The sequence below is a fragment of the Peromyscus leucopus genome, chromosome 2 (assembly GCF_004664715.2).
Source record: "Peromyscus leucopus breed LL Stock chromosome 2, UCI_PerLeu_2.1, whole genome shotgun sequence".
NCBI classification, from domain to species: Eukaryota; Metazoa; Chordata; class Mammalia; order Rodentia; family Cricetidae; genus Peromyscus; species Peromyscus leucopus.
In genome coordinates this window covers 139535490-139561958 of record NC_051064.1, presented here as the reverse complement: position 1 = coordinate 139561958, position 26469 = coordinate 139535490, and the positions used below count along the sequence as shown (strand labels likewise).

The window sequence follows — 26469 nt, the reverse complement described above, 5'->3', positions numbered from 1 at the left end:
GGTACGGTGGCATGCACTTGTCTTCCGGACTTCACATGCGTGTGTGCACATGTGCACACACGCACATAGGAACACAGATGCTCACTTGCTTGTAAAGTAGATATGTATTAAAATAATAATAATAAAAATGAAAGAGGGAAGCCATAAAGGAAGGCAACCATGACTGAATGCCTAGTCAGGAACAAGGAGCAGAGAGGACATTGTCCAGTACCCGGGGTTCACTTGACTGGACTGGAAAGCTTCCATTCACTGAGTTGAAATGTTTCCATACTGCGACACAGGCCATGTATTGACTGTGTCCCTAAGAATAATTGGAATGCTATATGAAATGTCCAGATTTTTAATGGTCAATATGAATGTGTTATGGAAGGTGGGCTCTTCAACTATGCAGAGAAAATTCTAAGCAAAACACTGGCCATGTTTTTTTTTCATGGTCCATGTTTTATTTAATTTTAATTAAAAGTGGAGCCTTGAAAGACATTATAGGGACTCAACCAAGTCTTTGATTCATTCTCTTGGGCTGATGAAATAGTTCAGGCAAGGTAAAGTGCCTGCCTCACAAGTGTGAGAAACCGAATTTCACCCCAGAGCCCACATATTCAGGAAGCATTGTGGCTGCTTGTAATCCCAGAGCTGGGGAGGTGGAGACAGGATCCACCCCTAAGACTTTCTGGCCATGTCTTGAGCCTAATGATGAACTCTAGAACACTGAAAGACCCAGTCTCAAGGAGGTAGACAGTGATGAGTGTTGCTAAGGATGACACCCAAAGTTGTCCCCTGACTTCCACACACAGACCCACACATGTACATTTTCATATATATGAACAGGCATACAAACATGCACACACGTGCTCACACTATTTTTCCAAGTTGTTTTCTTTACCCATGAGACTGGCCATGTTGTCTCCTGTTACTGGCAGATGTTGGATAAACAGCACCTTCATATGCTATTGATGTAAGTGTGACTTGCCTTTACCCTCCTGGAAGGCAATCTAGAAATAACTTGTGAAATTAGATATACAGAAAATCTTGCAATCCAGAAATGTCACTCCTAGGATGCTGCCCCAGAGAAGTAACAGCCATGGAATATATTTATGACCACAGATCATATGGTGGTAAAGACAAACAGCCATGAAGCAAATGCTTCACACTGAAAGGTAGTGGAATATTATATCTACAGATGCCAAAGACAATGATTAGCAGGCAGAATGGTTTAAGTACAAAATTCAAGATGCTGATAAATGTGTATGATCTGGTTTTTATAAAATAAAACATGACTTCTATGAGTGTGCTCTGTGTGTGTGTGTTTATGTCATGAAGAACAGAATGAAAGGACACATAGTTCATCTAAGGAGACAAGAATGAAATTTAGAATTACATTTTTTTAATTTTCAGTGAATGAAGTCAATGATTAAATATCACCATACTATAAGAAGAGATTCTAGCTGGGCAGTAGTGGCACATGCCTTTATTCCCAGAACTTGGGAGGCAGAGCCAGGCAGATCTCTGTGAATTCGAGGCCAGCCTGGTCTACAGAGCAAGATCCAGGACAGGCACCAAAACAACACAGAGAAACCCTGTCTCAAAAGAGAGAGAGAGGAAGAGAGAGAGAGAGAGAGAGAGGAGAGATTCCCTCTCTTTCTCATTTTTTTATTTTTATGTTGTGTTGTGGAGACAGAATTGTACTTTATAGACCAGGCTGGCCCAGAATTCACTGTGTAGTTCAGGCTAGCCTTGTACCATAGTTCCTGAGTTCTGGGATCACAGATGTGAGCCACAGTATCCAGCTCTGTGCTCACAATCTCTTGATCTTCACCCCAATTCTCCAGACAAGCACGCAAGCATCCCTTCCTTATGCTGTTAGGTCCTCAGAGGTGGACTCCTCCCCGAGTCCCACCATACACCCTGTGCTGCCCACGGAAGTCCTTGCTGAATCTAGCTTCACGCTCCTCACCCTTCTCTCTTCTCCTGTCCCCAGGACAAAAGGCGAAAGTACGGCATGCTGCATGCTCAGGAGTCCAGCAGCTCTGTTTTCTACCACTCTCAGGATGAGGCACCTGACCCAGGCAGTGGGACCTGTACCAAAATCTTCAACTCGGAGCCGACCCAAGATGCCCATCCATGCAACCGAGACTCCCCCACCCAGCATGGTTGGGCCTCTGCTTTCTGCTCTGTTTTGTTCCCTTTGCCATGGATGTCATAATGATTGCTACCTTATATTGAGCATTTAGTATGTGTTAAGCATTTGATAAAAAAAAAAAATCTCTGGGACCAGTTAGCAGCTATGGGTGTGGATACAGTGATACCCACTGTACAGACAAGGAGACAGAGACTGCAGAATCTCAGCAACTGGCTAAGTTCTTGGATGCTAAAGAGAGGTCAACCTAGACCTATGTGCCTTTGTACAGTTTTGACACCCTTTTCAAAGAGAATTTACTGATTATCTGACAAAGAGCAAAGTGTGTGTGGTGGGGAGTTGAACGACCCCCACCTGGCACCTGCCCTCCAAGGTCCCCCCTTTAGACACAAAGGCACAACTGACCTTAACTCTGAAAAAGCAGAGGGACAGAGACTGCAGTTGTGGGGACCCCAGGGAGAGAAAAGCATATAGATCATAGGTAACTGAGGGTTGGTCTTAGTTGTGGGAAGGGAGAGGAAGTGCCTGCCAGCAGAAGTCTTCAAGCAAAGCCGTGGAGGCATGGCGTGGGCCACTCATCTGGTAGTTCTAGTTTCCTCTGACTACACAGCATCTCTAGAAGGGGCTGGGAGGGGGCTGGGGAGACGGCCCAGCAGGTGAAGTGCTCGTTGAGAAAGCAAGGCCCAGTGTAAAGGCCAGTGTTGAGAGGCGGACTCAGGAGGATCCAGGGGCATGCTGGTCAATCTAGCTTATCGATGAGCTCCAGTCAGTGAGAGAGCCTGTCAAAAGAAGACAGTGGGCTGCTCACCTCGGCAGCACACACACTAAAATTAGAATGGTACAGAGGAGATTAGCGTGCCCCCCGCCCCCCCCCCACAAAGACGACAGGCAAATGCATGAAGCATTCCATAGGGTTGAATACATTCAACATGAAATAAGTGCAAAAAAATAAAAGCAAAAGTCATAAGAACATTGGGGCTGGGGAAACGGCTCTGTGAATCAAGTGCTCACCACACCAGCAAGAGGGCCAGAGTTTGGACCCCCAGAACAGCCCATCTAAAATGAAGAAGGGACAGTTGTGAGAAGATAGACCAGGGCCAGACCTGGCAAGGCTTTGGTTGCTAAGGGAGACACCTGCACATATTTCTGTAAGAAAACAGGAACTGAAGACATTTCAAAGCAGGAAGGCAGCATTTAAGCCCCCTTCTTTCCCCACCGCCCTCCCCCCTGACAGCTCCTCTCTTTCTGCCCTTGCCCAGGTCTGGATGTCTTCAGGCGACGGAGGGCATACAGTACCAACCAGATCTCCAGCCAGAAGACCTGCCCAAGGGCCACCACAGCCAGCGACCCCACTGGGACTGCCAAGAGACACCCACTTCGAAAAGCCAAGGTGCAGGACCTTGCCACTCAGAGCAGCTCAGGGAGCCAACGGTGGCAGATTGATCTGCAGGTACCTAAGCAGCGTAGGGTGGGAGGGGGTCGGAGGAGCTTGGCTTGGCTATGGCTTACACATAACCACAAAGATGGGGTGTTTATCACACGAACATTGAGATCAGGTAGAAGGCAGAGTCCAGATCCAGATAATGCCAAGCCTTCTGATGATGTTGGTTTTTATTTGAAATATGTTTATTAATGACCCCTCAAACTGATCATCTTTGGCTTAGTAAGTCACTCCTCACTTAACTGGACCTTCATCTGCCAACTTCAAACGACTTCCTAATCATGATGCTCCCTGGTCGGTGAGCTTGCCCGGCATAGGGCACCTGTATAGACTCTTGTCATTAGGTTTTATGGCACCTGAGAGAGAGGGAGTTTGGAGACCATCCATCCTCACTTGGTACACATGTGGCAATTGGAAGTCAGAGAAGTAAGCAGACTTACCCGGAATACCCAGCCACCCTTGGACTTGACCCAGGCAGCCCTGGTCCTCAGGGTTCTTGCTTTTCCTCCATCACACTGCTGGTCCTTCCATGGCTGGACAGTCACCCAAGGCAAAGGAATAGGAGTCAGAGCCACCACAGGAAAGGTCACCAGTGTCCTGTTAGGTCAGCCCTCAACAACCTCAGCATTGTTACTGCCGAGGCTCTGCCATAGGGGTTGGTCCTAAGCATGATAGAATGTCTCTGAAGTCAGGGGACAAAACAACCCAGTTGAGACTACTATGCTAAACCGCATGATGACTTAAGAATTTTCTTCTACACAGAAACCGTTTGTCCTAAGTGTGTGGGCCAAAGCAGCTTCCCACCATCTCCTGTGTGCCTTCCCGCTTCCCTACCACATCCTCTCCCAATCTACACATAGGCATGGGCCACATGCCACCTGGCCCCTGGGGACTCTCTTTTGTGCTTCTCCAGGGACCCTCAGTGTTCTTGGTATATGTTAGCTAGTCTTGGAGTCAGGCATCCTTCTCATATATTTCTGAACCTCTCTGAACCCCACTGCCTCCTCTACAAGATGGGGAGAATGTAAATAGATGGGTGAGCCCCCATCAGCCACCATCCACCAGCAGATATGGAATGGGAGCATACTCCAGGTGGGGGAGGCTCCCAGGCTTTAGTGGATGCAGGATGCAGTCCTGGCCCAATGTCTGGCTATAGCCGGTTCTTCAAAGGCAGTTCCACTCACTGAGTGCCTGAGGCAGGCTCACTCTTTTCTTTCTCCCATCTAGCTCCATCTCTTTCTCCTCTCCTGCCTGGCTGTCTCTTGAAATCTGTCTCTCCCACAGCACTTCACTCTGTCTGTGTAGATCCCCCCAGAGACTCTGGCTGGGTGAAAAACTAGCTTGTAGATGCCTCTGTTACCATGGAAACTGTAGCAGAGTCCATTTCTCTCTGACCCATTGTGGGTGGTGGTGAGGTCGGCAGAGAATATCTCAGTGGAGGGGTCAGAGAATCGTGGCTTGGCACCTGCCCCCCCCCCAGAAGTACCCTAACCGGCCAGTCTCCTTTTCTTTCCATACCTTGAGCTATGGGTCCTTGATTTAGAGACAGGAAAACACCCCTTCTATGGGAGGCACACCCCAATATATACTAATACATAATAATGTGACAAGATGCCCCAAGGTTTACTGATATCCCCCCCCCCCAATTCCATTATACCTGGTAAGTGGTTTTTTTTCTTTCTCATCTTATTTACCTACCAGGTCATGTGTATGGTCTAAGAAACTGGAAATTCATTTTAGCTTAATATTCTTCCATCACAAAAGTAATGCATACTACTCAGCATTTGGAATTAAATCTTTCAAACAGTTCAGTTGGGTATAAAGTACAAATAAAGTCTCCCTCCCCTACACCAATGCACACTGATTCCAAGTATGTCTTTCTAGAAATACCATGCACATACACGTATATACAGAACACATGTATATTTTAATAGCTGCTTATGTAAATTGTGCAATTATGCATAGTGTCTTAATGCTGTTTAAAAATAAATTTGTATCGCATTTGTTTCCTCTGTGTACACATTTGGGTGGGTGAGTGGGTGTGCATGCTTCTACCCTCATGTGGAGGTTAGAGGACCATTCCTGAAAGTAAGTTCTCTTTCTACCATGTGGGTCCAAGGGATCAAACTCTGGATGTCAGGGTTGGTAGCAAGTACCTTTACCAACTGAGACATCTCCCTGGCCCTCTTACTGGCTTTTGAATTCATGTTTATATACAGTAAAATTACTCTTCCTGATGAACAGTCCTCTGAGACTGATGATCACCCCAGTTTACTCTTTGTCATCACTGAGATACAAATCTGTCATAATTTAATATTTAAGGTAATTTTTCCTCAACTATCTTCTCACAGTGTATGAAAAAATCCTTCTATTCAATATATCATTATATGGATATATCATAACCTACTCACTCTCCCCTACCAATGGAGACATAGTTTCCAGATTTTTTTTAAGTCAGGGTCTCACTGTGTAGCCATGGATGACCTGGGAACTCACTGTATAGACCAAGCTGGCTTCAAACTCACAGAGATCTGCTTCCCTTGCCTCCTAAGTGCTTAAAGGCGTTGCCACCTCACCCAGATAGTTTCCTGATCTTTACTCCGATTGTCAATACTACAACAAATACACATGGCTTGCACACAGACCCTCGGACTCCTCTGGCTCCCACAGGGTTGAATTCGTAAGAGTGAAATGGCTATCTCGGGTAGCCTGTGGATTTCAATTGGTGATAGACAGACAGCCCATTGTCCCAGTGTGTACCACTCCCATTTCCCATCCATAAGAGACCCTGACATATTGAGCATCACCAAACATTTAGATATTTACCAATCTCCAGTATGGAAAAGTGTGACTTGTTTTAACTGCCGTGGCTCTGAACATTTCTGCTTAGCTTATTGGTATGTTCGATACAAGCTACTTATAGATGAATGCCCCACAATTCCGATTTTGTCTTTTCCCTTCAGTTACATGGGAGAGAATTTTTTTCTTTTCTTTTTAAGACCAGAATAAGAATAATTGTTTATTGAGTACACCAGAAGAGGGCAAATAGGCTGGGCAGTAGGTATGGTGCCACCTGTCCCTTAGGGCAATGCCTGACGAGGCAAGGGGATGGGGTGTCTTCCTGTGCTTGGAAGATGTTTCCTTGTATGTAGCTTCTGGGCACATAGCGTGTGTCATGAGGAGGAGGGCAGTCCAGATTAGCTGAGTCACCACGGATGTGTCACCCAGTCACGTAGCCAGTCCCTGCCATGCACATCAGGGCAGCCCTGGTCCAAGGCCAAAGTCACCTGGCACCGGGATGCAGTTCCCTCACGATCCCGAGTCTCATATGGTGGAAGAACTCCTTTCCTGTGTGTCCTCTGACCACACATGCTCAGTGGCACACGGCTTTACACACAAACACACATGGTAAGGAAATTAAAATGCATTTTTAAACAAACACATGTTTTTACAGAAGTCAGAGGTTGGGCGGGACTCAAAGGATCCTGCATTCTCAGGAAACCCAAGCTATACCAAGAGCATTTTCTTAAAAAAAGAACTCCATCATACATGTTGCAAGGGCATTTCCCATTTACCCCTTGGCTTTTAGATGTTTGTTTCTACCAAGCCTAAGAACAGAGAGATGAACTCATCAAAACAGACGGAAAAGCTCATAAACAGCACCAAACACACACGCAAAAGCTTTGTAAGGATAGTGTAGCGAATTGATAAACCACAGAGAGCCCACTGTGTTCAGTAAACAGTGCTGAGATCCTACACCATTTGGAAAATCAAAGTAAAAGCTGGTTTCTATCGCCTTACAGGAAAATAAATTGCATATGAATCAAAGACTTAAAACACACAAACAAAAATAACAAAACTTCTAGAAGATTTTTTTGGGTGGGAAAGACCTTTTAAGCACGACATATGGGAAGACATACGGGAAAGGGTTGGTAATTTTAACTCCACACAAAAAAGGTTTTAAGCTTTATGCCAAAAAGGAAAGCGGGTGTGGAATTCTCCATGGCACACAGTTCTCTGCGCCTTGGAGTTGACCTGTGGCCTGGGAGTTTTCTGGTCTCTATTTCTCATGGATGGTGGAGACAAAGTCATGAGTTCCTGGGTCCCTGAGGGGCCTGCTCTGAGAAGAGCTGTGGAGGAGAGAGAGAGAGAGAGAGAGAGAGAGAGAGAGAGAGAGAGAGAGAGAGGAGAGAGAGAGAGGAAGAGAGGAAGAGAGAGGAGGAGGAGGAGGAGGAGGAGAGAGGGGAAGCATTGGGGGGTCAGAATAAGGAGGCTCTAGCCACCAGCAACCATGGGCTTCACCTCCTCCTCCTTCACTTCTCTTCTTTCCCCCTTCCTCCTCCTCTCCATCCTCTTCTCTTTCTCTTCCTTCTCATCCCCTTTCCATCATCTCCTCCCTCCTTCTTCCTCTCCCTCCTCCCCTCCCTCCTCCTCCTTCCTCCCTTCCCCTGCTCTCCGCTGTCCTCCTTAGCCCTTACTCAACAGTGGCCATGACCTGAGCCAGGGCCCCAGACTGCACGGCCCGGGAGCCCGACGGCCATCCCTTCTGCCTCAAGGCTGCCAACCCTCACTGCTCTCTGGCCAGGAGCCCCAGGCCTGGAGCCCTAAGAGGGAGCTGGATCCTGGCTCCAGCCCAAAGTCTGCACCTGACAGCCGAAGCTCTGAGGACCTGGGTAAGCGCCCAAGGTCCAAGATCTGAGGGGGCAGAAAGGCTAAGGCCCAATTTCAGATGACAGGGACAGAGGACCAGTGCCTTCCTGAAACTCTTGCTCTGAGAACCTCTCTAGTCCCACCTTCTCCACTCAATCTGACTGTCCCACCCTATCAATCCAGCCCCTCAGGGACAAGCTTCCTGAAAGGGAGATCTATCCCCCACTCGGAAGTTGTCCTCTACTCCTTAAGCGGGGGAGGGGGGGGCGCTAGCTTTGACTGCACCCGGGGAAGGGGTAGCATCCTCTATGGATGGCTCCCTGTCTCTGGCCTCAGGTTCAGCCCTCTCGTCCCTCCACCCACAGAGCTACTCCATCAGCCGTCCACCTTGGAGACGGAGACATCCTCAGACTGGGAGCCCATGGCTGAATTGGAGGAGCAAGTCAGCCCCTGCAGGCCCGCCACCCCCGGCCCTGTGCTGGGCAAGGCCTTGGTCAAAGGCCTGTGCGACAACCAGCGTCTGCAGTGGGAGGTGAGCTTTGAGCTGGAACCGCCAGCCCTGCAGAGGAGGGACGCGCAGGACGCCGACATGTGGAGCGAGACCTTCCACCACCTGGCAGCGCGCGCCATCATCCGGGACTTCGAGCAGCTGGCGGAGCGTGAGGACGAGATTGAGCTGGGTGAGAGCCCAGGATTGAGGAAGGGGCGGTATCCCCTACCAGAAGCCAGCCCTTTGGCAGCACAGTGCCCCACCCACTGCCCAAGCCCTGGCCCATTCCTTTCCAAAGCCCCACCCACACCCCAAGGCCCGCCCTCTAGCAGCCTACTGCCCAAGATCCCCTCCCCAGTCTTCAGATTCCTGCCCACACCCAAAAGTCCTCAAAGCCTTTGCTCTAGGGGTTCCAACCGCTTCTCTAGGTTAGCCACCTAACCAACCAACTCCACCCAGTGTCCCCTCCCATGCCTAAATGTCCACCCTACCTGTCCCCAAAGCCTTGCCCTTACCACATGGTCCTCTCTCTAGCCTCCCAGGGCCCTGCCCAGTGGCCTGTGTATGCCCACCCCTCTTCACAGCACCTCCCAATGCCAAGCCTATACCCCCCAAAAAACGTTCATCCCTACCCTTCATAAAAGCCCCTCCCACAGCCTCAAAGTCTGCCCTCTGGGCACAGGTTTTGCCCACCTCCTAGATCCACCCATTCTTCATGGAAGCCACACCCCATGCCCTGCCCACTCTTGGAAGCGGAGAGAAGGGATCCTCATTGTGCTTGAGGTCCCACTGTTAATTCTTCCTCCACTGCCTCCAACACTTACCACCGTCCCACACTCCTGCAGTGGCCAAGGCTCTGCACTCCACACCTCTCCCCAATACATTTAATGGTGCCTGGGTTCTATCCTCAACAGGAGGTGCCCTCCCTTCTCCAGCCCTGGCCTCCTCCATCTCTCGCACTCCCCTGCCTCCTCCTCTTCTGCACTCCCTCACCCCCATGCTCCCTTATACCCAGCACTTTGCTGCAGTGGCCCGTGCCTGGTCCTGGAGACCCAGCAGTGATCACGGCTCCTCTGAGACAACCTTTCCTACAGAGTCCCTAGACCTAGCCAAGACCCTGCACTCTCTCATCAACCCCACTGACTTCCTGGTCAGCTGGGGGCCCAGCTGGGGGCCAGGCTAGGTGTCTGGCCCTGTTGATGCCCCGGGAGCTTGGCTGGCATAGAACAAAGCCAGTCCATCTTTTCCCAGGGGCACCTGGCACTGGCTAACAGAGGCCAACATTAATCAAACAATTACACAGATAATTAAGTGCTGTTCAGAAACACATGAATCTAAGCCATGTATAACAGGGATGGTTCGGGAGCTAATTTAGCTCAGGAACTGGGGCAGCCTTTCCCTAGAACATGACTATTGAGATCTGGATGAAACACGCTTGGAGAACAGAATTAAGAGCCAATAAGAGTTACATGATTCCTTTGTTCTAAGTTTATGCTTCATTTACATACTATGCGGCATATATTTGATTTGTATTTTGGGTTAATGCGTGATACTCTTTTCTTCCTGTGAATACTCCTCCACCCCTCTTTCCCTGGGCTGCTTCTTCTTCTTCTTCTTCTTCTTCTTCTTCTTCTTCTCCTCCTCCTCCTCCTCCTCCTCCTCCTCCTCCTCCTCCTCCTTCTTCTTTTCTGGTTTTTGGTTTTTCGAGACAGGGTTTCTCTGTGTAGTTTTGGTGCCTGTCCTGGATCTCGCTCTATAGACCAAGCTGGCCTCGAACTCACAGAGATCTACCTAGCTCTGCCTCCTGAGTGCTGCACCACCACTGCCCAGCCTTCCCTGGGCTTCTTGAACAACCTCAGAAGGCAACATAAAGAGGACTCCTCACTATTTGGTAGAAAGGGCCTGAGCTTCCTGGTCAGGTCATACTAAATCCTAATCTCAGGTCCTTGTTAACTTGCTATATGACCTTACATGGATTCATTCTCTAGTTTTCAATCTCTCTCTCTCTCTCTGTCTCTCTCTGTCTCTCTCTCTGTCTCTCTCTCTGTCTCTCTCTCTCTCTCTCTCTCTCTCTCTCTGTGTGTGTGTGTGTGTGTGTGTGTGTGTGTGTGTGTGTGTGTGGTGTATTTGGATGGGAGTGGTGGGGGTGGATATGTAGATACAGAGGCCAGAGGAGGATGCTGAGTGTGACCCACTCTCTACCTTATTCCCTTGAGACAAGAGGCTCTCACCAAACTTGAAACTTGGGACTTTTTGGCTAGGCTGGCTGGTCAGCAAGTCCCATGGGTCCTCCTGTCTCCCCATGCCTGCATTCCTGGCACTGGGTTACGGGTGGCCATGGTCACACCCAGCTTTTCAGTTGTATGGTGGGGATACAAACTCGGGTCTCATGCTTTCTTAGCAAGCACACTTACCCATGGAGCCATCTTCCCAGCCACAGATGTTCAATCCTCTCATCAGGGTGGTAGGTCCTGTCAGACTGGGAACCCATGAAGCCCTGTAACAAGGTTCCCATTAGTCATCTGTAAAATTCAAATATAAAATGCAGACAGCGTAGACTACCTTCTAAATAACTGTTATTTAAGGGAATTCACTATCTTTTATTTTAAGATAATGACTTAGTTTTTTTACATTAAAATACCCTTTATTTTAAAATGATGAATTTTTTTTTGTCTGAATGTCTTTAATGAGTACATTCACAGACCCTTGACTTTGAAGACCTATTTGGTCCCAAAGATGGAGACTGCTGGTCAAGCTCTCCTTTCAGCTTCCAGAGTCTCCGAAAATACTTTGTGATCCCCAACAGTGACCCTCACTCTTCCTCCCCCAGGGTCCAATCGCCGATACCAGGTGAACGCTGTGCACACCAGCAAGGCTTGCAATGTGATCAGCAAGTACACAGCCTTCGTGCCTGTGGACATAAACAAGAGGCGGTACCTGCCCACGGTGGTGAAGTACCCCAACTCTGGTAAGGCACGTCCGGTGCAAGGGTGGAGCACCTCGGTGCATGGGCCTGCGCTGGGGCTGAGATACAGGAAAGAACGGCCCTGCAGACAGGGGTGCCAGGCAATGCAAAAGCCAAAAGGCTCCCAGCAGGTGGCTGGGCCACCAAAGGGGAGAAGAGCAAACGCCTTTACTGTCCTTTGTTTTCCTCAGGAGGGACAATGAATGACAGAGGGTCCCAGAATGTCTAGATTGATGCAAACTAGGTACAGATGGGTCAGAGTGACAGTCACCCAGGAAGGAAAGCTTGTCCTTCCCTGCTGTTCCTGTCTGTGTTCCTCTTGATGGGTTATTCTTGGAGGGAAATCAAGACACATAAGGTTATGTGAGTTAGAACACACTAATACACGCTATGTTTTTCAAAACGTGGGTGTGAAATACTCTATCCCTGGAAGGAACCTTTAAATGTTTGTTTTGATAATGTGGTGCATTCCACTGCAGGGAGCTCCCATCATCCATCAGGCCCAGCCTGGTGACACAGACCTGTCATTCTAGCTACTCAGAAGATTGACGCAGAGGATCAGTCTGGGACTATCTGGGCTACACACTCAGTTTCCAAGGCTAGCCTGGGCAACTTAGCAAGACCTTGTCTCAAGATAAAAAGTAAAAAAGAGAGCCAGGGATGGCAGAGTGCTTGCCTAGTTTGGGAGTCCCTGAGGTCAGTCCCTAGCACTGACTTCTTTTGTTTTCACACCCAATCCATGTTCTAAAGCATATTTTAGATCATCTAACTTTCAGAACAGGTTCTGCAAAGTGACTCCATTATTGCCCAAAGTGACTTTTTATTGGGATTCAGAGGTGGAGGCAGACGAGGTTTAGAAACACCGCCTGAGGTCACAAAGCAGGACAGGCAGAGCTAAGCTTTGAATCCTAGTGGCCTGGTCCAGTCTGTGTTCTCCCCATGACTCCATACTTTCTCCTAATATTTATTGCAACCTGGGACTGGCGAGGTGGCTCATCAGTTAAACTGAGGGACGAAATGTGCCGAACCTGAGGAGCGAAATGTGATCCCTGGAACCCACATGGTTTAAGGAACCGACTCCTGAAAGTTGTTCTCTGGCCCTCACATGTGTCCAGTGGCAAGCTGTGTGTGTGTGGTGTCTGTGTCCATGTGTGTGTTATCTATGATGTCTGTGTGTATCTGTGATGTCTGTGTAGATCAGTGGTTCTCAACCTTCCTAATGCTGTGACCCTTTGATACGGTTCCTCATGTTGTGGTGACCCCCAACCATAAAATTATTTATGTTGCTACTTCATAACTCTAATTTTGCTATTAATATGAATTGTAATGTGGATATCTGATAAGCGATCCCTATGAAAGCGGCTCCATCCATAGGTTGAGAACCACCGGGGGTGAGGGGACAATTTTCACGGTTCTTTGTTGTGGTGGTAGTTATTGTTATTTTTTTGTTTTGTTGTTTAACTCTAGGGTTTTTCTTTTCTGAATTCTCCTTTCTTGGCATTTGCAAAGCCTTGTCCTGGGTTGGTTGGTGGCTTGTTTCATTTTGTGTTTGTTTGCTAGTCTTACTGGAGATGGAACCTATTGTTTGAATGCTAAAGATCTTATAATAAAAACCCTGCACCAGATATTGGGGTGAAAGCTGAAAGATCAGAGAAGCAGAATAAGCCACAGCTACCTCACCTAGCCAACTCCTCAGCCAATCCTGTTTCCACAAATCCTCAGACTGAAAGCTTCTGAATCCTCACCCAAAAGGCCTCAGCCCAAAAGAGCCTTTGGTTCCTGTCTCCTCATGCCTTCTATACCTTTCTCCACCCTGCCGTATTACTTCCTGGGATTAAAGGTGTGTGTCACCGCTGTCTGGCTCTGTTTCTCTCCTAGACCGAGTCAATCTCATGTAGTCTAGGGTGGCTTTGAACTCACAGAGATCCAAATGGATCTCTGCCTCTCGAGGGCTAGAATTAAAGGTGTGTGCCACCACTGCCTGACCTCTATGTCTAATCTAGTGGGTGGCTCTGTCCTCTGATCCTCAGGCAAGCTTACTAGGGTACACAATATATCACCACAGGAACCCAGGGCCTTGGCTTGCTGGGTAAGCACTGTAATCCTGAGCTACAGCCTCGGGCCTGCAGTTTTTTGTTTTGTTTTTTTTTTCCTTAACCAGATCTCCAGGAAGATGTTTAGAAACCAAACATGCCCTTCCTCTCCTTCCCCTGCCATTCCTCTCACCTTCCCTTTCATTTCCTTATCCATATTACCAAAATGATCCCTCATTCCTGCCTCCCCATTTCCAGCTCAGAGCGCCAGCGCTGGACCAGAGGCTGTGGCCCTGATGTAATGTCACTTCTGTTTCAGGGAAGCCTCTCTCTCTCCACTCACCCAGCTCTGACCCTGTGGCTGGCAATGTGTAGCACAGCCTTAGAGATCAAGGACCCAGGCCACTTCTCACTCCAAATCCAAAAGCCCCTGCCCTCTAGCCCAACCCTCCCCACATGTGTGCTAAGAAACCAAAACTCCGATTTCTTAGCCTGTAAATAGCTGTCTAATGCAAAAAAATAGAAACTATCAAGTCAGGAAGTGCATTCAAGGACCCTGGGTTAAATAAAGCCTGGAGCTTTCTCTGCTGCAGGAGCTCTCAGAGCCCTTGAAGTGTTAGTTCACATCCAGACACCAGGGGAACATGGGCCACAGCTTTTCCAAATGTACTCCCCGATGAGACTCTTCTTCTGTGTTTATTCGTGTATTTGTAGATGTGTGACCATATGGGTGGGTGCATGTGTGTGTGCACAGACATGTGTACGTGCCCACATGTGGAGGCCAGAGGTCAGCCTCAAGTGTTGCTCCTCAAGTGCTGTTTGTCTGAGACAGTCTCATTGGCTGGAAGCTCAGTGAATAGGCTGGCTGGCTGGCTGGATGGATGGATGGATGGATGGTAAGTCCCAGGCATCCTCTTGCCTCTGCCTCCCCAGCACCAGGATCATAGGTGTGGACCACTACACCAGGCTTTCTCATGTGGGTTCTGGGACTCAAACTCAAGTCCTTACACGCTTTCCTAGCTGAGCTATCTTCCCAGAAACACAGCTTCTATTTTTAAGGAACAATTCCCAGGCTAATGTTCTCTAAGATGAGGCCTCCTAAACACACTTTGAGAAGTTGGCTTTACCCTTGTGCTTTCCAACAGCAATGCCTGAGGCTTTAAGGATCTATGTAGGAGAAGGGGGCTGGGGCATTTCACAACAGTTATATTTACCTGGTAAGATGATTATCCCCATTCTAAAGATAGGAAAACTGAGGCTCGGCGTTCACATCCTCTCCAGCTAGTGAGGGATGGGGCTGGAGTTCATACCCAGATTTTTCTGGCCCCAAAGCTCATGGTCTTGTGTTACGTCACGCTTGCCTACCTTAGGTTAATTGAAAGATAAAAGAGCCGTTCCTTCATTGCCGACAGCCTTGGGAAAAGGGCAGAAACCAACAGGCTCACACCCACCTGATCCCTTTTCCTTCCTTGTCCTCCACAAAGGTGCCATGCAGCAGATGGTCAGCTTCCGGAACCTGACCCGACAGTGGAGGAGCTCGTCGGCTGGTATTGGGAGGTCCCAGACCGTGCTCAGAGAACACGCCTCAGCTGCAGGAGACAGCAAATTCCAGACCCTAGGTAAACACCATCTCCTGTGTGTGCTCAGAAGTCCAGGCATCCCTACAATCCAAGGCCTCGGGGACCTCTAAGCAAGGAGAGGGCAAGGCCAGGCCTCTCGGGCTCTGGAGGACTGACTACCATAGACACGGGATTGGTATAACTCCAGGACACAGCTTTGTGCAGAGGCGGGAAGCAGGAAACAGCAGGCAGGGCTTTCGGCAAGGCTTTCCTGCACAGCGTCCCCTCTCACCCACAGCTGCGGCTCTCCAGCCTCTGGGTTCTCCCTGACACCAAGTTCTGGGAAACCTAATGAGCAAGAGCAAGTGATGGCCATAGAGAGTATTCAGTCTGCTGGGGTCACACCATCTGCAGTCTGCCGGGGTCACACCATCTGCTGTTTCCTCGGTTCCTAGCATCTCCCCTTCGGCCTTCACCTGATCGCCTGGTGCTTAGAGAACTGTGGCATGCATGACCTTTGTGTGACCTTGAGCTGATTGACAGTCTGGCTGTTCTACATCTTTCATCTATGCCTGTCTTCTGGCTCTCCACAGACAGCCTGTGCTCATCCTAACCACTTCCCTTGGGACCCTCTATACACAGTGGGGGCATCCTGCCCTCTGCTGAACATGGGGAGGACACCAGCAGCCACACCCTGACCCCAGGCAGCCACCCACACTGTAAGAATGTAAGGAAAGAGATAGTAAAAGAAGGACTAGAGTATTGGATGTGCAGAGCCACTTTTCAGAATTAAGGACAACGTCTTTGTCTCTTTGTGCCCCAAGCACCAGGGACCAGCTGAGCCCAGTCACTGAGTTTCTGGAACTTTCTGGTCTAACCGTTCCTTCTCTGCACCTCAGCCCTAGTCAGGCAGAGGCGTCCATGGAAATCGCAAGCCCCTTCCTTCCTGTCATGCTTTGTTCAGGCCCCGTATCTCCAGCCCCTCACCTCTTACACTACCCCTCCTCGTTCCCTACCAAAGGTTATCAGCACTGCGCTGAGAAGTCCCCTGCGCTTAGCTCCGTCCTCACTACTCAGAACCCCTCGCACACCTCTCAAGGGACTTTCTGTTCCCTGGTCTAGAGAGGAGAGAAACAGGCCTCGGAGAAGTTAGCGACTCACTCGCAGTGGCAGAATGTGATGGAATCAAGGCTTGGGCTCAGTGTTTGACAGTGAACTGTGACATTAAGTGACACTGTGTTTACCTCCTGCTTGCCTCAGTCATTCAGCCACTCCATCTCTAGTTCGCTCTCGTGCCGAGGCAATGAGCCCCTTCTCATTTGGGGAGACCGAGGCTTTGCTGGACGTGTCTGTACACGAACCTCTTTTCTATAATTTAGAGCCTCCCTTATGTCAGCTTGTCCCATCAGTCTGACCCCAGAAGTGACAGTCCCAATAGCCATCAACTTGGTTCAGCGCTGTATTGGTTACTCTTCTGTTCCTGTAATAAAATACCCTGAGCAGAGCAACTGAGGGAAGAAAGGACTGGTCGTGGTTGGCAGTTCCAGAGGGATAGAGCCCCTCACGGCGACAAAGGCATGGGAAAGAGCAGAGGAAAACAGTGGTGGGAGCAGGAAGTTGGCTGATCATGTTTTCATCCACACACAGGAAGCAAAAAAGAAAGAGAACAGGAAGTGGGGCCTGCCCTAGTGACTATATCTTCCAGTTAGACTTGACTCCCAAAGGTTCCATAACCGCCCCCCAAACTTTCCCACTAACTGGGGACCTGGTGTTCAAATCCATGAGCCCATGGGGATCACGTCCATTTCAAACCACCACAATCATGTTTGTGGACTATGACTAGCATGTCTATTTTACAGACAGGGAAACTGAGGCTCAAAACCTTCTCTTGGGTCGAGGCTATGTACTGGTGCCTCCTGGAAATGAACATCTCAGTGGGCACAGACCTGGGGAGGAAATACCACCACATCTAGACTCTGACTCCCATCCTGAAGCCCTCCCAGACTTGCCTCAGATTCCCTGTGGGGTCTGTAGTTGAAGATTTCACTGAGTACATGGCTGAGTACTTAAAGCACTAAGTGTTATCTGAATGATGTTTCACTGGCTCCTCCCACTGACTCTGTGAGACAGGTACCCTTAGCCCCAGTTTACAATGTAAACTGAGAACATTACCAAGAGGCCACTGCTTAGTGAGTGGGGGTGTTAAGTCTTTGATACCAGCATGGTAGGAGGAAAGGAGAGGTGAAGGGTGCTCAGGTCCCACTGGCCTCCTCTGTTGCAGCCCTAGAAGAAAGCCCAACTTCGACCTTCAATAAACCCCTGTCCCCCGGCCAGGAGAAGCAAACCGCTGAGGAAGGTAGGTAGGCAGCTGGGGCTGGCCCTCTTACTGTGTTAGCGGAATGTGAGAAGTATTAGGGGCAGGGAGGCGTCACCAACAGAGTGCCCAGAACTTCACTGATGTCTCAGAACAAGTCAGCAAGAGATGGAGGGGATTGTCCCCAATTTAAAAATGAAGGCATTGAGGCTTGGAAGGGGGAAGCAATTTGCCCAGCGTCACTTAGCAAGTTCGTTATAGAGCTGGGCCTAGGGTTGCACACCGCGCCCACCCCCACCCCCGTTCCAGCTGAGAGGCCATTGTCCCTTGGCACCCATCATGGCATCCTCTAGCAAGGTTGCCAACTCAGTGTCTAATCCAGAAATGGTGTGGTTGGTGTGAAACTGTAACAGTCCCTTCAGTCACCTCCCAGAAGATGCCAGGCTCTGCCTGCAAGAACCCTATAGGCTCCCCTGCCCCTTACCTATGTCACCCCTATCCACGGCCCCTGGGGTGTAGCTGCTCAGCCATCAGTTCGCATCCTGGTACCATCTGTACATAGGCAAGCTCCTGTTCCACTCAGAACCTGTTTCCCCAGCTGGGAGGTGATTCAGTGGACAGGTCCCCTATCAAGTCTCAGCCTGTCATTCTGTGACTCTCTAGGTCCCCCTCACAACACATCCACCAGTGCCCCGTCCTCCATGAAGACCTCCGAGACTCTCTTTGTATCCAAGTAAGTGGAGTTTCCTCTGAGAACATGGTGCTTGCTTTCTTTTTCCTGTCAAAGGCAGAGGCAGCCTTATCTCAATGGTGCTAAAAAGTCCTGCCACCTAAAAATGCCACAGTGTGCCGGGTCTCAAGCTGTCTAAACATTCCCTCCATTTCCATGGTCTCTTTAAATATAAACACCCATGGGAAGGCCAAAAATAGTTACTTTTTTCTTTGCTGTGAAAAAAATCACCCAAGCAAAGCAATTTTCAGAGGGTTTGTCTTGTGCTTACTTAGTTTGAGGGTACAGTCCATCACGGTTGGGAAGGCATGGCGGCAGGAGTGTGAGGTGGCTGGTCACATCATATCTGCAGTAAGGACGCAGAGAGATGGATGCTGGTGTTCAGTTCGCTTTCTCCTTCTCATTCAGTCCAGGATTCCAGTCCATGGGATAGTGCTGCCCACATTTAGGGTGGGTCTTCCCTCCTCCATTAGCCCAGAGAGTTGTCTCTTCCTTGGCCCCAGAACCCATCAGGTTGACAATATCAACTGTCACAACTATCTTAGGAACTTCCCCATCCCTGGCCTTGGGTGGATACAGTATCCACAGACAGTATCCACTGACCTGATCGTTACCCTGTTGTCCCTAACAGATGAGTTAGGGATGGACACTCCCCCTTCCTCCAGGCCTCCATTTCTCTCTCTGAGAGGGCTGGGATGACCCAGAGAACCTGTTTCTATCTACGTAGGTTGAATCTCAGCAAGCCGAGGCTGCTAACCCGAGCTGCCAAAGGCTTTCTCAACAAATCACTGTCCAAGGCTCCAGAGCCAACTCGGGGCACCCAGAGCTTCGACTACATACCGCTGGTAAGTACCAGACCTCAGACCCCTCCCACCCAGCTCATCCCCTGTCCATGCCTTCCCCTCTTCCAAGGGAAGGAGCTCTTGTCTCAATGCCCCTATCTAAAGAAATCCTGAGCTTCCTAGAACTCCCCACCCAAGTAGCCACCAAGGCAGAGGGAACAGTCAGGAATTCCCACATGGGGTGTCCGTATTAGCCAATGCCAGCCTCAAGATGCTTTTCTGTGCTCTGCTATCCTTGCCTTAAAAATTCATGGGACTTGGGCACTGTCCTGCAACATCAGCCACATGTCTGTTCTCAGTACATAGAAATAAGCCTTGACATGACTCTCGGGTGAGTAAAAGTCCCATCCCAAGGATACACCCTTGCTCCAAAAGTGGCTCTGTAGGTGGCCCAGTACGCCATGGTGCTAGAGGAGCCTGGATCTGCAGCCTGCTTGCTGCTCAGAGTCAAGGAACACGGCAAGGAGTGTTCTGCCACCTCTGAGTGTCCCTGAGCTTGGGGTTTGTGGGGTGTGTGAAGGAGAGGCATGGTTCGGGTACATCACCTCATGTCTCCATCCTTCCACACCCAGGCGTGTGCATGGTGTCATTTGGAATCCTCAAAAGTCCAGGGGGACTGAGCACTTACACATGTCATCACTCTGCCAGTGATGACTGAGTCAGACTCAGCGCAGACCCTGAGGAGACAGACGGCCTTGAGTTAGTTAAGGGTAGTTCCTGGAAGGAAGCACCCAGTGGAAGGCAGGGTAGGAACCGGGCAATCCCACCCCTTAAGAGCAGTGGGAGGGTCTCTTTGGTGGGAAATACAGGTAGGACCCTGAGGCCTGAGGTCAGGGGTCATTCGGGGGTACTAACAGAATGGAGCATGACTTCCTGAAGAAGGCAGTGGCTGAGCTGAGACCTGACTCTTGAGGAGTCATGACTGGAAGCCTAGAAAGGAGACAGCTTGTCATCTGGAGAAGGATGTGGAGGGAAGGGGAGTGCAGGGAAAAAATGGAGCCAGGTGGTGCAAGGCTTCATAAATCACACGCTGGACTCTGTCTAACAGAACACTGAGTAAATGGGAAATTGAGCAGGGCCTTTAGAGAGTGTGTAATCTAGGCTTTGTGGAGGGAGGTCCCTCTGAGTGCAAGACAGATGAACAGATGTGGAGGAGGAAAGAGAGAGGGGGCGGGGAACGTGTGAGGAGGCAGACAGTGGACTAAGAGAGTGACCTGTTAGGACTTAGAGAGTGACCAGTCCCCATGCAGGGACAAGGGTGAGCAGGCTAGGGTCTGCAGGACAGGTCTGCACAATCCCAGTGGCCAAGCAGAGCCTGCACAGGATAAGAGGCAGGCATGGAGCCAGGAGAGTGAGTGAGTTTGGCCTGGAGAATGATTAGCCCGCTATGCTGAAGGGTAAATTAAATAAGAACATACCCAGTTGACTTGGGGTATCCCGAAAATAGGCAGAATGGGCAGGAGGAAATGAACAAGCAGACATTTCATGTGGATCTGGATTTCACGTGGCCTGGGGCTCCATGGCCTGGGAGGTTTGAGACCCACGAAGATGGCTTCCCTGCCCACAGGTGTCTCTGCAGCTGGCCTCAGGAGCCTTTCTGCTCAACCAAGCCTTCTGCGAGGCCATCCAGATCCACATGGAGAAACTCAAATGGACCTCACCCTTCATCTGCCTCCGAATGTCTCTCGTCAACCACCGGCATGATTCAAAGAACCAGAGTCCACAGCACTGCCCTGTTCTGTCATCTCCATCCCCACCCTGTGAGGACACCTCCCTGGAGTCCCAAGCTGAAGGCAGCTCAGGCCTGGACTCAAGTGCACTGTTGGAGTTCACAGGAAAGCTGTGGGCCACCGTGGTGGCCCTCGCATGGCTAGAACACAACTCAGCTTCCTACTTCATTGAGTGGGAGCTGGTAGCTGCTAAGGCCAGCTCATGGCTGGAGCAGCAGAAGGTACCTGAAGGGCGCACACTGGGCGCACTCAAGGCCACCGCTCGCCAGCTGTTCGTGCTCCTGAGACACTGGGATGAGAACCTGGAATTCAATATGCTCTGTTACAACCCCAATTACGTGTAGGGGAGGGGGAGAGGGATGGGCCATTTGGGTTGGTAGGGGAACTTTTTGAAAGCTGTAGACAATATAGTGTTGCTAGAAAGAGCCTTGGACTGGCAGTGGTGGGCTTGACTTCGATCCCAACCTTGCTGTCACCTCCTAACTTTAGGCCAGTCACTGCCCTATCAGGGCCTTAGTTTCCAATCTGCAAAACAAGAGAGTGAGATAAGGCCATGTACTAGATCTTTAAATGGACCCAATCTTCCTTTCCATTCAGACCTTCAGGCAGCTTCAGGACTTGCTGCTACTGGGCCATGGCGAGGGAAACACACACACACACACACACACACACACACACACACACACACACACGCACGCACACGCACACGCACACACACTCACACACTCACACACACACACACACACGCACACGCACGCGCGCGCGCGCACACACACACACACAGAGAAAGAGAGAGAGAGAGAGAGAGAGAGAGAGAGAGAGAGAGAGAGAGAGAGAGGAGTTTTCCCTGGAGAAAGACCATGTTGGCATGCACCAGGAAGGAAGGACAATGCCCCTCTCCAGTAAAAAGGTAGATAAGAAAATCCATCAAAGATAAGCCACCAGAACCACAAGCTTGTTCCAGGCACCAAGAAACCTTCTCTTGTTTATTGCACCATGGGATAGGTTTGTGTCTCCATGGTAACAGTCCAGGGGCTCCTAATCCCACTAGGAAGCCAACCAAAGAACCATCCCTCCCAAGACTTTGCAAGAGATTCTTCCTAGCAGTTGAGTACCGTATGATTGGCACTAAGTTTGGCTTCCTATCTAAGGAAATGAGGGCAGGACCAGTGGGGGATAGGTTCTCTTCCAGACAAAATAGTAGATTGTAGCTGAGGTCTGTAGAACTACTTTAAAATAGGCAAGCCCACAGGAATTGGTGAAGAAACCAGACTTAAATAATTTACATGCTTTCCATTGTTGGATAAAGTGACTCCATCCATTTGTATGGACGGGCTAGAGTGCCTCTGTGTGCATTGCACTCTGGGATAGTGGAGTCTCTATCAACGTGCCCATACCACATTGTCAGGCAGAGAGGAAATTTCACTGCAGCAGAACAGTTGGGCTGCAGTGTGTCTGGAGATGGAAAGGAATAAAAGGCTCTCGAACCTTTAAAGCAAGAGCTGTGGGGGGGCCTCCCCCAATCCAGGAGCACCATGTGATAACCCTGGACTGGTGTCCAACTGTCTAGGCACCACCCCTGCCCCCTCACACTTCCCCAGAAGTGTGTCTGTATCTCACCAAGGACACTAGCCTGGGTCCCTAGACAGAATGGACCCCATAAATCCCCTTTCTAAGGTATTAACATCTCATGTGTGTCTCCAAAAATAGTCTCTAAGACCCTCGATATGAAACCCTACAACATTTCTTTGTTGGTGAGACAACTCTTGATTAAACCAACCCACGGGTTATGGGCTCTGAGCCAGGTGACAGCTCCATGAAGATTCTAAGGGACATACAGTCTCTATTGAGAGCTAGAGGCAGGGATGCTTCCACAGAACACCAGCTGAGGGAAGGGACAAGAGACAGGCCCAACAGGATTTGGGTGCTCTGCTCCCCACCCTCACACCCTGCCTTGCCTTCGGTTACGCTGCGGCAGCTTCCCACGGAGCCCCTCGCTGTCTGAACGACCCTCTTGAGGAGTCAAGTCCCTATTTCACTGAATGTTTCTGCTTCCGATTCACCCTCTAGGGAGAAACAGCTCCTGACCTCAGAGGGGGCAGAATAAAATCTTGGGCACTGGCTTAATATCAGTGTCGCCAAGAGGGACAGGGATTTAGATTATCTTGCCTGAGGTCCCAAGGAGATATGAGGAGAGACGTGTCAACTCCCTTGCTCCATCAAAACCCCCACTACTTTCGATACACAGCCAACAGCCCTAGCTTCTCCAGGAAGGCAAGGGTAGTGTCCCTTCTCTGGTCACCATGAAAGGAAAAATGGTCAGGCTGTGAGTCAGGACATGTGGACTTGGATCTCAGTCTCGATGCTCTCTCAGATAATAAGAGACTTCCCTTCTCTCCGTATTCTAGAGTTAACCTGCTTCTTTCTGTTAACATTCCCAGATCCCCTATTGGTAAACAAGGATTTACTCTATTTCTGCGTTACTTTGAACATGTTGTGTGTGTACTCCAGGCCTCTCTCTTCCTCTAGCAATGAGCAAACTGGACTATCTAGCCCGCACCTGCCCATGAGCTTGATCCCAGAACTCAGGACCTGGAGACAACAATGCCCATGGCTGGGAGCAGTCCAGTTCTCACCCAGCATGGAATCAGCACTATGAGATACCTAGGAAGATATGCCCATATATCCGCTGCCAGAGCTCATCGGTGTGTTTGATGCATAATTGGACTCACCCTTCTAGCACCATAGTACCAAGGAACAGATAGATCCCTTGGTGTCCAATAACCCAAGGACTTGGGGAGGGAGTGTCCGAACAAGAGGCATTTGTCAAAACTACTCCAGTTGCAGCCTCAGCAACCCACTGCCTGGCTCACCAAGCAGATGGCCAATGGGTTGGACCTCGAGGAAAAGGTGAGAGCCCTGGGTAGTGAGCACACGCATGGACGCTGAAGCGGTACAAAGACCAAGGAGTGCACGGTTGTTCCTGTGATCTATGTGAACTTGAATTCATCTCATTTAGTTTGTTGAACCAGCTTTACTTTCAAGGTCATGTCAAAGGGACACTGATGTCCTCACTGTGTGAAGAAATGTCTGCTGAGACTGTCCAGCCAGCCTCTGTGCTGCCTTTAGTGGTAAAAACATGGGCCAAGAATTGAGGAACCTGTGAGTTGGACCCAATCCAACTATCACTGCGCTGTGTGACTTCTGGCACATTGCTGTCTTCCTCCAAGGCCCTGTTTTTTGTTTTTTTGTTTTTTTGTAGAATGGTAGGATTCTATTAGATGCACACTTCCAAGCTTGTTGCCCATCTACAAGAAACTTCTGTATGTCAAACACACTGGGGAAACCCCCAGAAAACAGATTTATGCAGGCAAGAAAGATAATCGGTAACGGCACCACCACTTACTGGCACTACTACTTTCCAAAGAGATCACCCAGCATGCAGCTCTTTCAAAGGTACCCAGTTGAAAAAATGCTGGTCTTTGGGCATTTCCCTGGGTTGGTACTAACATCCAAACAGCCTTTATAGAGTGCTTGCTGTATGTAAGGCATGTGAAGTGCCCCTGTGAGCACACTGGCTGCCACCCCTGTCCTTTGGAGTTTGACAAGGAGTACTGGAAGAGCTCCCATGACCCCTCTGGCACTCCTTGGTCCATGGCTGGGTTTATCTTGACTGACCATACTCCAGACTCATGGTCTTGCCGAGTGTGAGCATAGCCTCACTGTCTGAGCACTGCCAATGCTAATCTGTAGATCTCTGAGCACTCTGACATTCTTGATGGTGTGAGGACAGCTGGCCATGGTAACAGCCAAAGAGGAGCACCCGATGCCCTTTGGGTCTACCTCCTGCCATAGGCAGACCGTGTCTCTAAGGCTCCTCAGCTGAGGAGTCCAACTCTGGAGCCCAGGGAAGCTCAGCCTCACACTCAGTAACATGGCTCACACTGCATGTGTAAATGTAAATAGGTGGCCTTGGTTTCCAATCTGTCCCCTGCTTGAGGCAAAATGAGTGTCCACGGTGACCTGAGCTGGCATGGTTGTGGCTGATGAGTGGAGCAGCCTCTCCCAATACCAACTCCTGGTAATTTTCATTTGCCCTTTGGATGAGTGAAAAAGCAAGCCCTCCACCCCAATCCCCCTGCTTGCTGGTTCACTCATCCAATAAAGATTTCTAGAAGTTTCCTCTAAATCCTGCCTGCACCCCCCACTGACATCTTTATTTGAGGGCCAAATGCCTCTGCCCTCTCCCTCAGCCGGGACTCTTAAAGGAGAGAGCATAGAAAAGGGTCTGCTCCACCTGACCACAGTGGCCTCCTCCCCAGAGACTGGATACCCCATCCCTCTGCCTGGCTGGATGACACCCCAGCACGTGTCATTTGGGGTTCTAAGTCCTGCCTCACTTCTGACCCACTGCAACATCTCAGAGTAACCCCAGGTAGAAGTGCATTCTCCATCCTCAGTGCCTCAGGTGGGAGAGGGAAGGGATGAGGCATGTATCCATTGCCTCAGCACTTGGAGATGTCTTTTTTTTTTCCATAGCAGAACTAAGGACAGCAGAGGAAACAAAGAGGCAGACCCCTCCATTGTAACGTGGCTCTCTCTACAGGACCACCAAAATAACATGTGTGGCATTGTGCAGCTGAGTAACCTGATCCACAGAGGTCTGTCCCCAGACCGTGGACGTGGTAACCTTGCCCAGCCAATACTATGGTTCCCTACTAGGGAAGTGCCCTGACCCCTGTGTCCGTCTCTGCCCTGACCTGATGACTCTAACCTCACACCAGCACCGCCCTCCCCAGGTGACCTAACAATGCCCATGTGAAATGTCTCCCGTTGACGCCGCAGTTCTCCCAGACTTCTTGGTCCAGCTGTCCTGCCTGGGCTTGCAGCTGCTTCTAAGGCAAAGTGCTGGTCTCCATGCATTCATGTGGTAATGTGGTATAATTCCAACTATTTGCTCAGGTGGCTTTGGCTCAAGCGGCATGGCTGGTGCTTGTCCCTGTCAGAGCCTCAAGTGCCTATCACACGCTGCCCTGTGTTTTTCTCTGCTCAACCCAGTGACCCCACAGTGCCTGGGACACTTCCCGCTTCTTGGAAAATACATTAGCATCTTGCCTAGTGTGGCCCAGTTACACTGATGTTTGCCGAGGTCCTAGATGCCAGCTGTCGAATTCCACCAACACTTAGCCATGCCTACCCTGGGATTGTGTGTGTGTATCTATTTTCAAAGGAATGGCTGCTTTGCCATGATGTCTCCTGTCCTCCTCCAGGCTTTTGGCTCATAAAGAGTATCCATGTGACAAGATTATACTTGTGTCTGCTGGTTTTGTTCTCAGAGTCCAAACTACCAGGACAGGGACCGTTCACCTTCCTTAGGGAGCTGCGTCTGTCTTATCGAGGGTGCCTCTTACGGTGACATCATCTAGGTTTGCCTGGGACTGAAAGGTCGCCAGGATATTTTAAAACTGGGACAGTTGTGGTCAAATAGAAGTGGGTTCCTGAGAAGTAGATATGGATAAATTGTATGCATATATGTGGTTTAACTGGGGGTCCCAGGAAATACCCTGGGAGAGATGAG

The 26469-nt window shown here is 49.8% G+C and overlaps 1 protein-coding gene across 2 annotated transcripts in view; it reads left to right on the top strand.

Moving 5' to 3' along the window:
- Vwa5b1 (von Willebrand factor A domain containing 5B1) overlaps positions 1-21316 on the top strand; it is a 63144-nt gene extending 41828 nt beyond the window's left edge. For both annotated transcript variants that reach the window (XM_037203120.1, XM_037203119.1), the window contains exons 13-22: positions 1979-2150; positions 3397-3587; positions 8050-8251; positions 8594-8908; positions 11549-11686; positions 15201-15335; positions 17557-17631; positions 18253-18322; positions 19047-19164; positions 20729-21316. In XM_037203120.1, coding sequence (XP_037059015.1) covers positions 1979-2150; positions 3397-3587; positions 8050-8251; positions 8594-8908; positions 11549-11686; positions 15201-15335; positions 17557-17631; positions 18253-18322; positions 19047-19164; positions 20729-21235 — 1923 coding nt within the window. In that variant the 3' untranslated portion in view covers positions 21236-21316. The remainder of the gene's footprint in view (positions 1-1978; positions 2151-3396; positions 3588-8049; positions 8252-8593; positions 8909-11548; positions 11687-15200; positions 15336-17556; positions 17632-18252; positions 18323-19046; positions 19165-20728) is intronic.
- The last annotated feature ends 5153 nt before the right edge of the window (positions 21317-26469 follow it).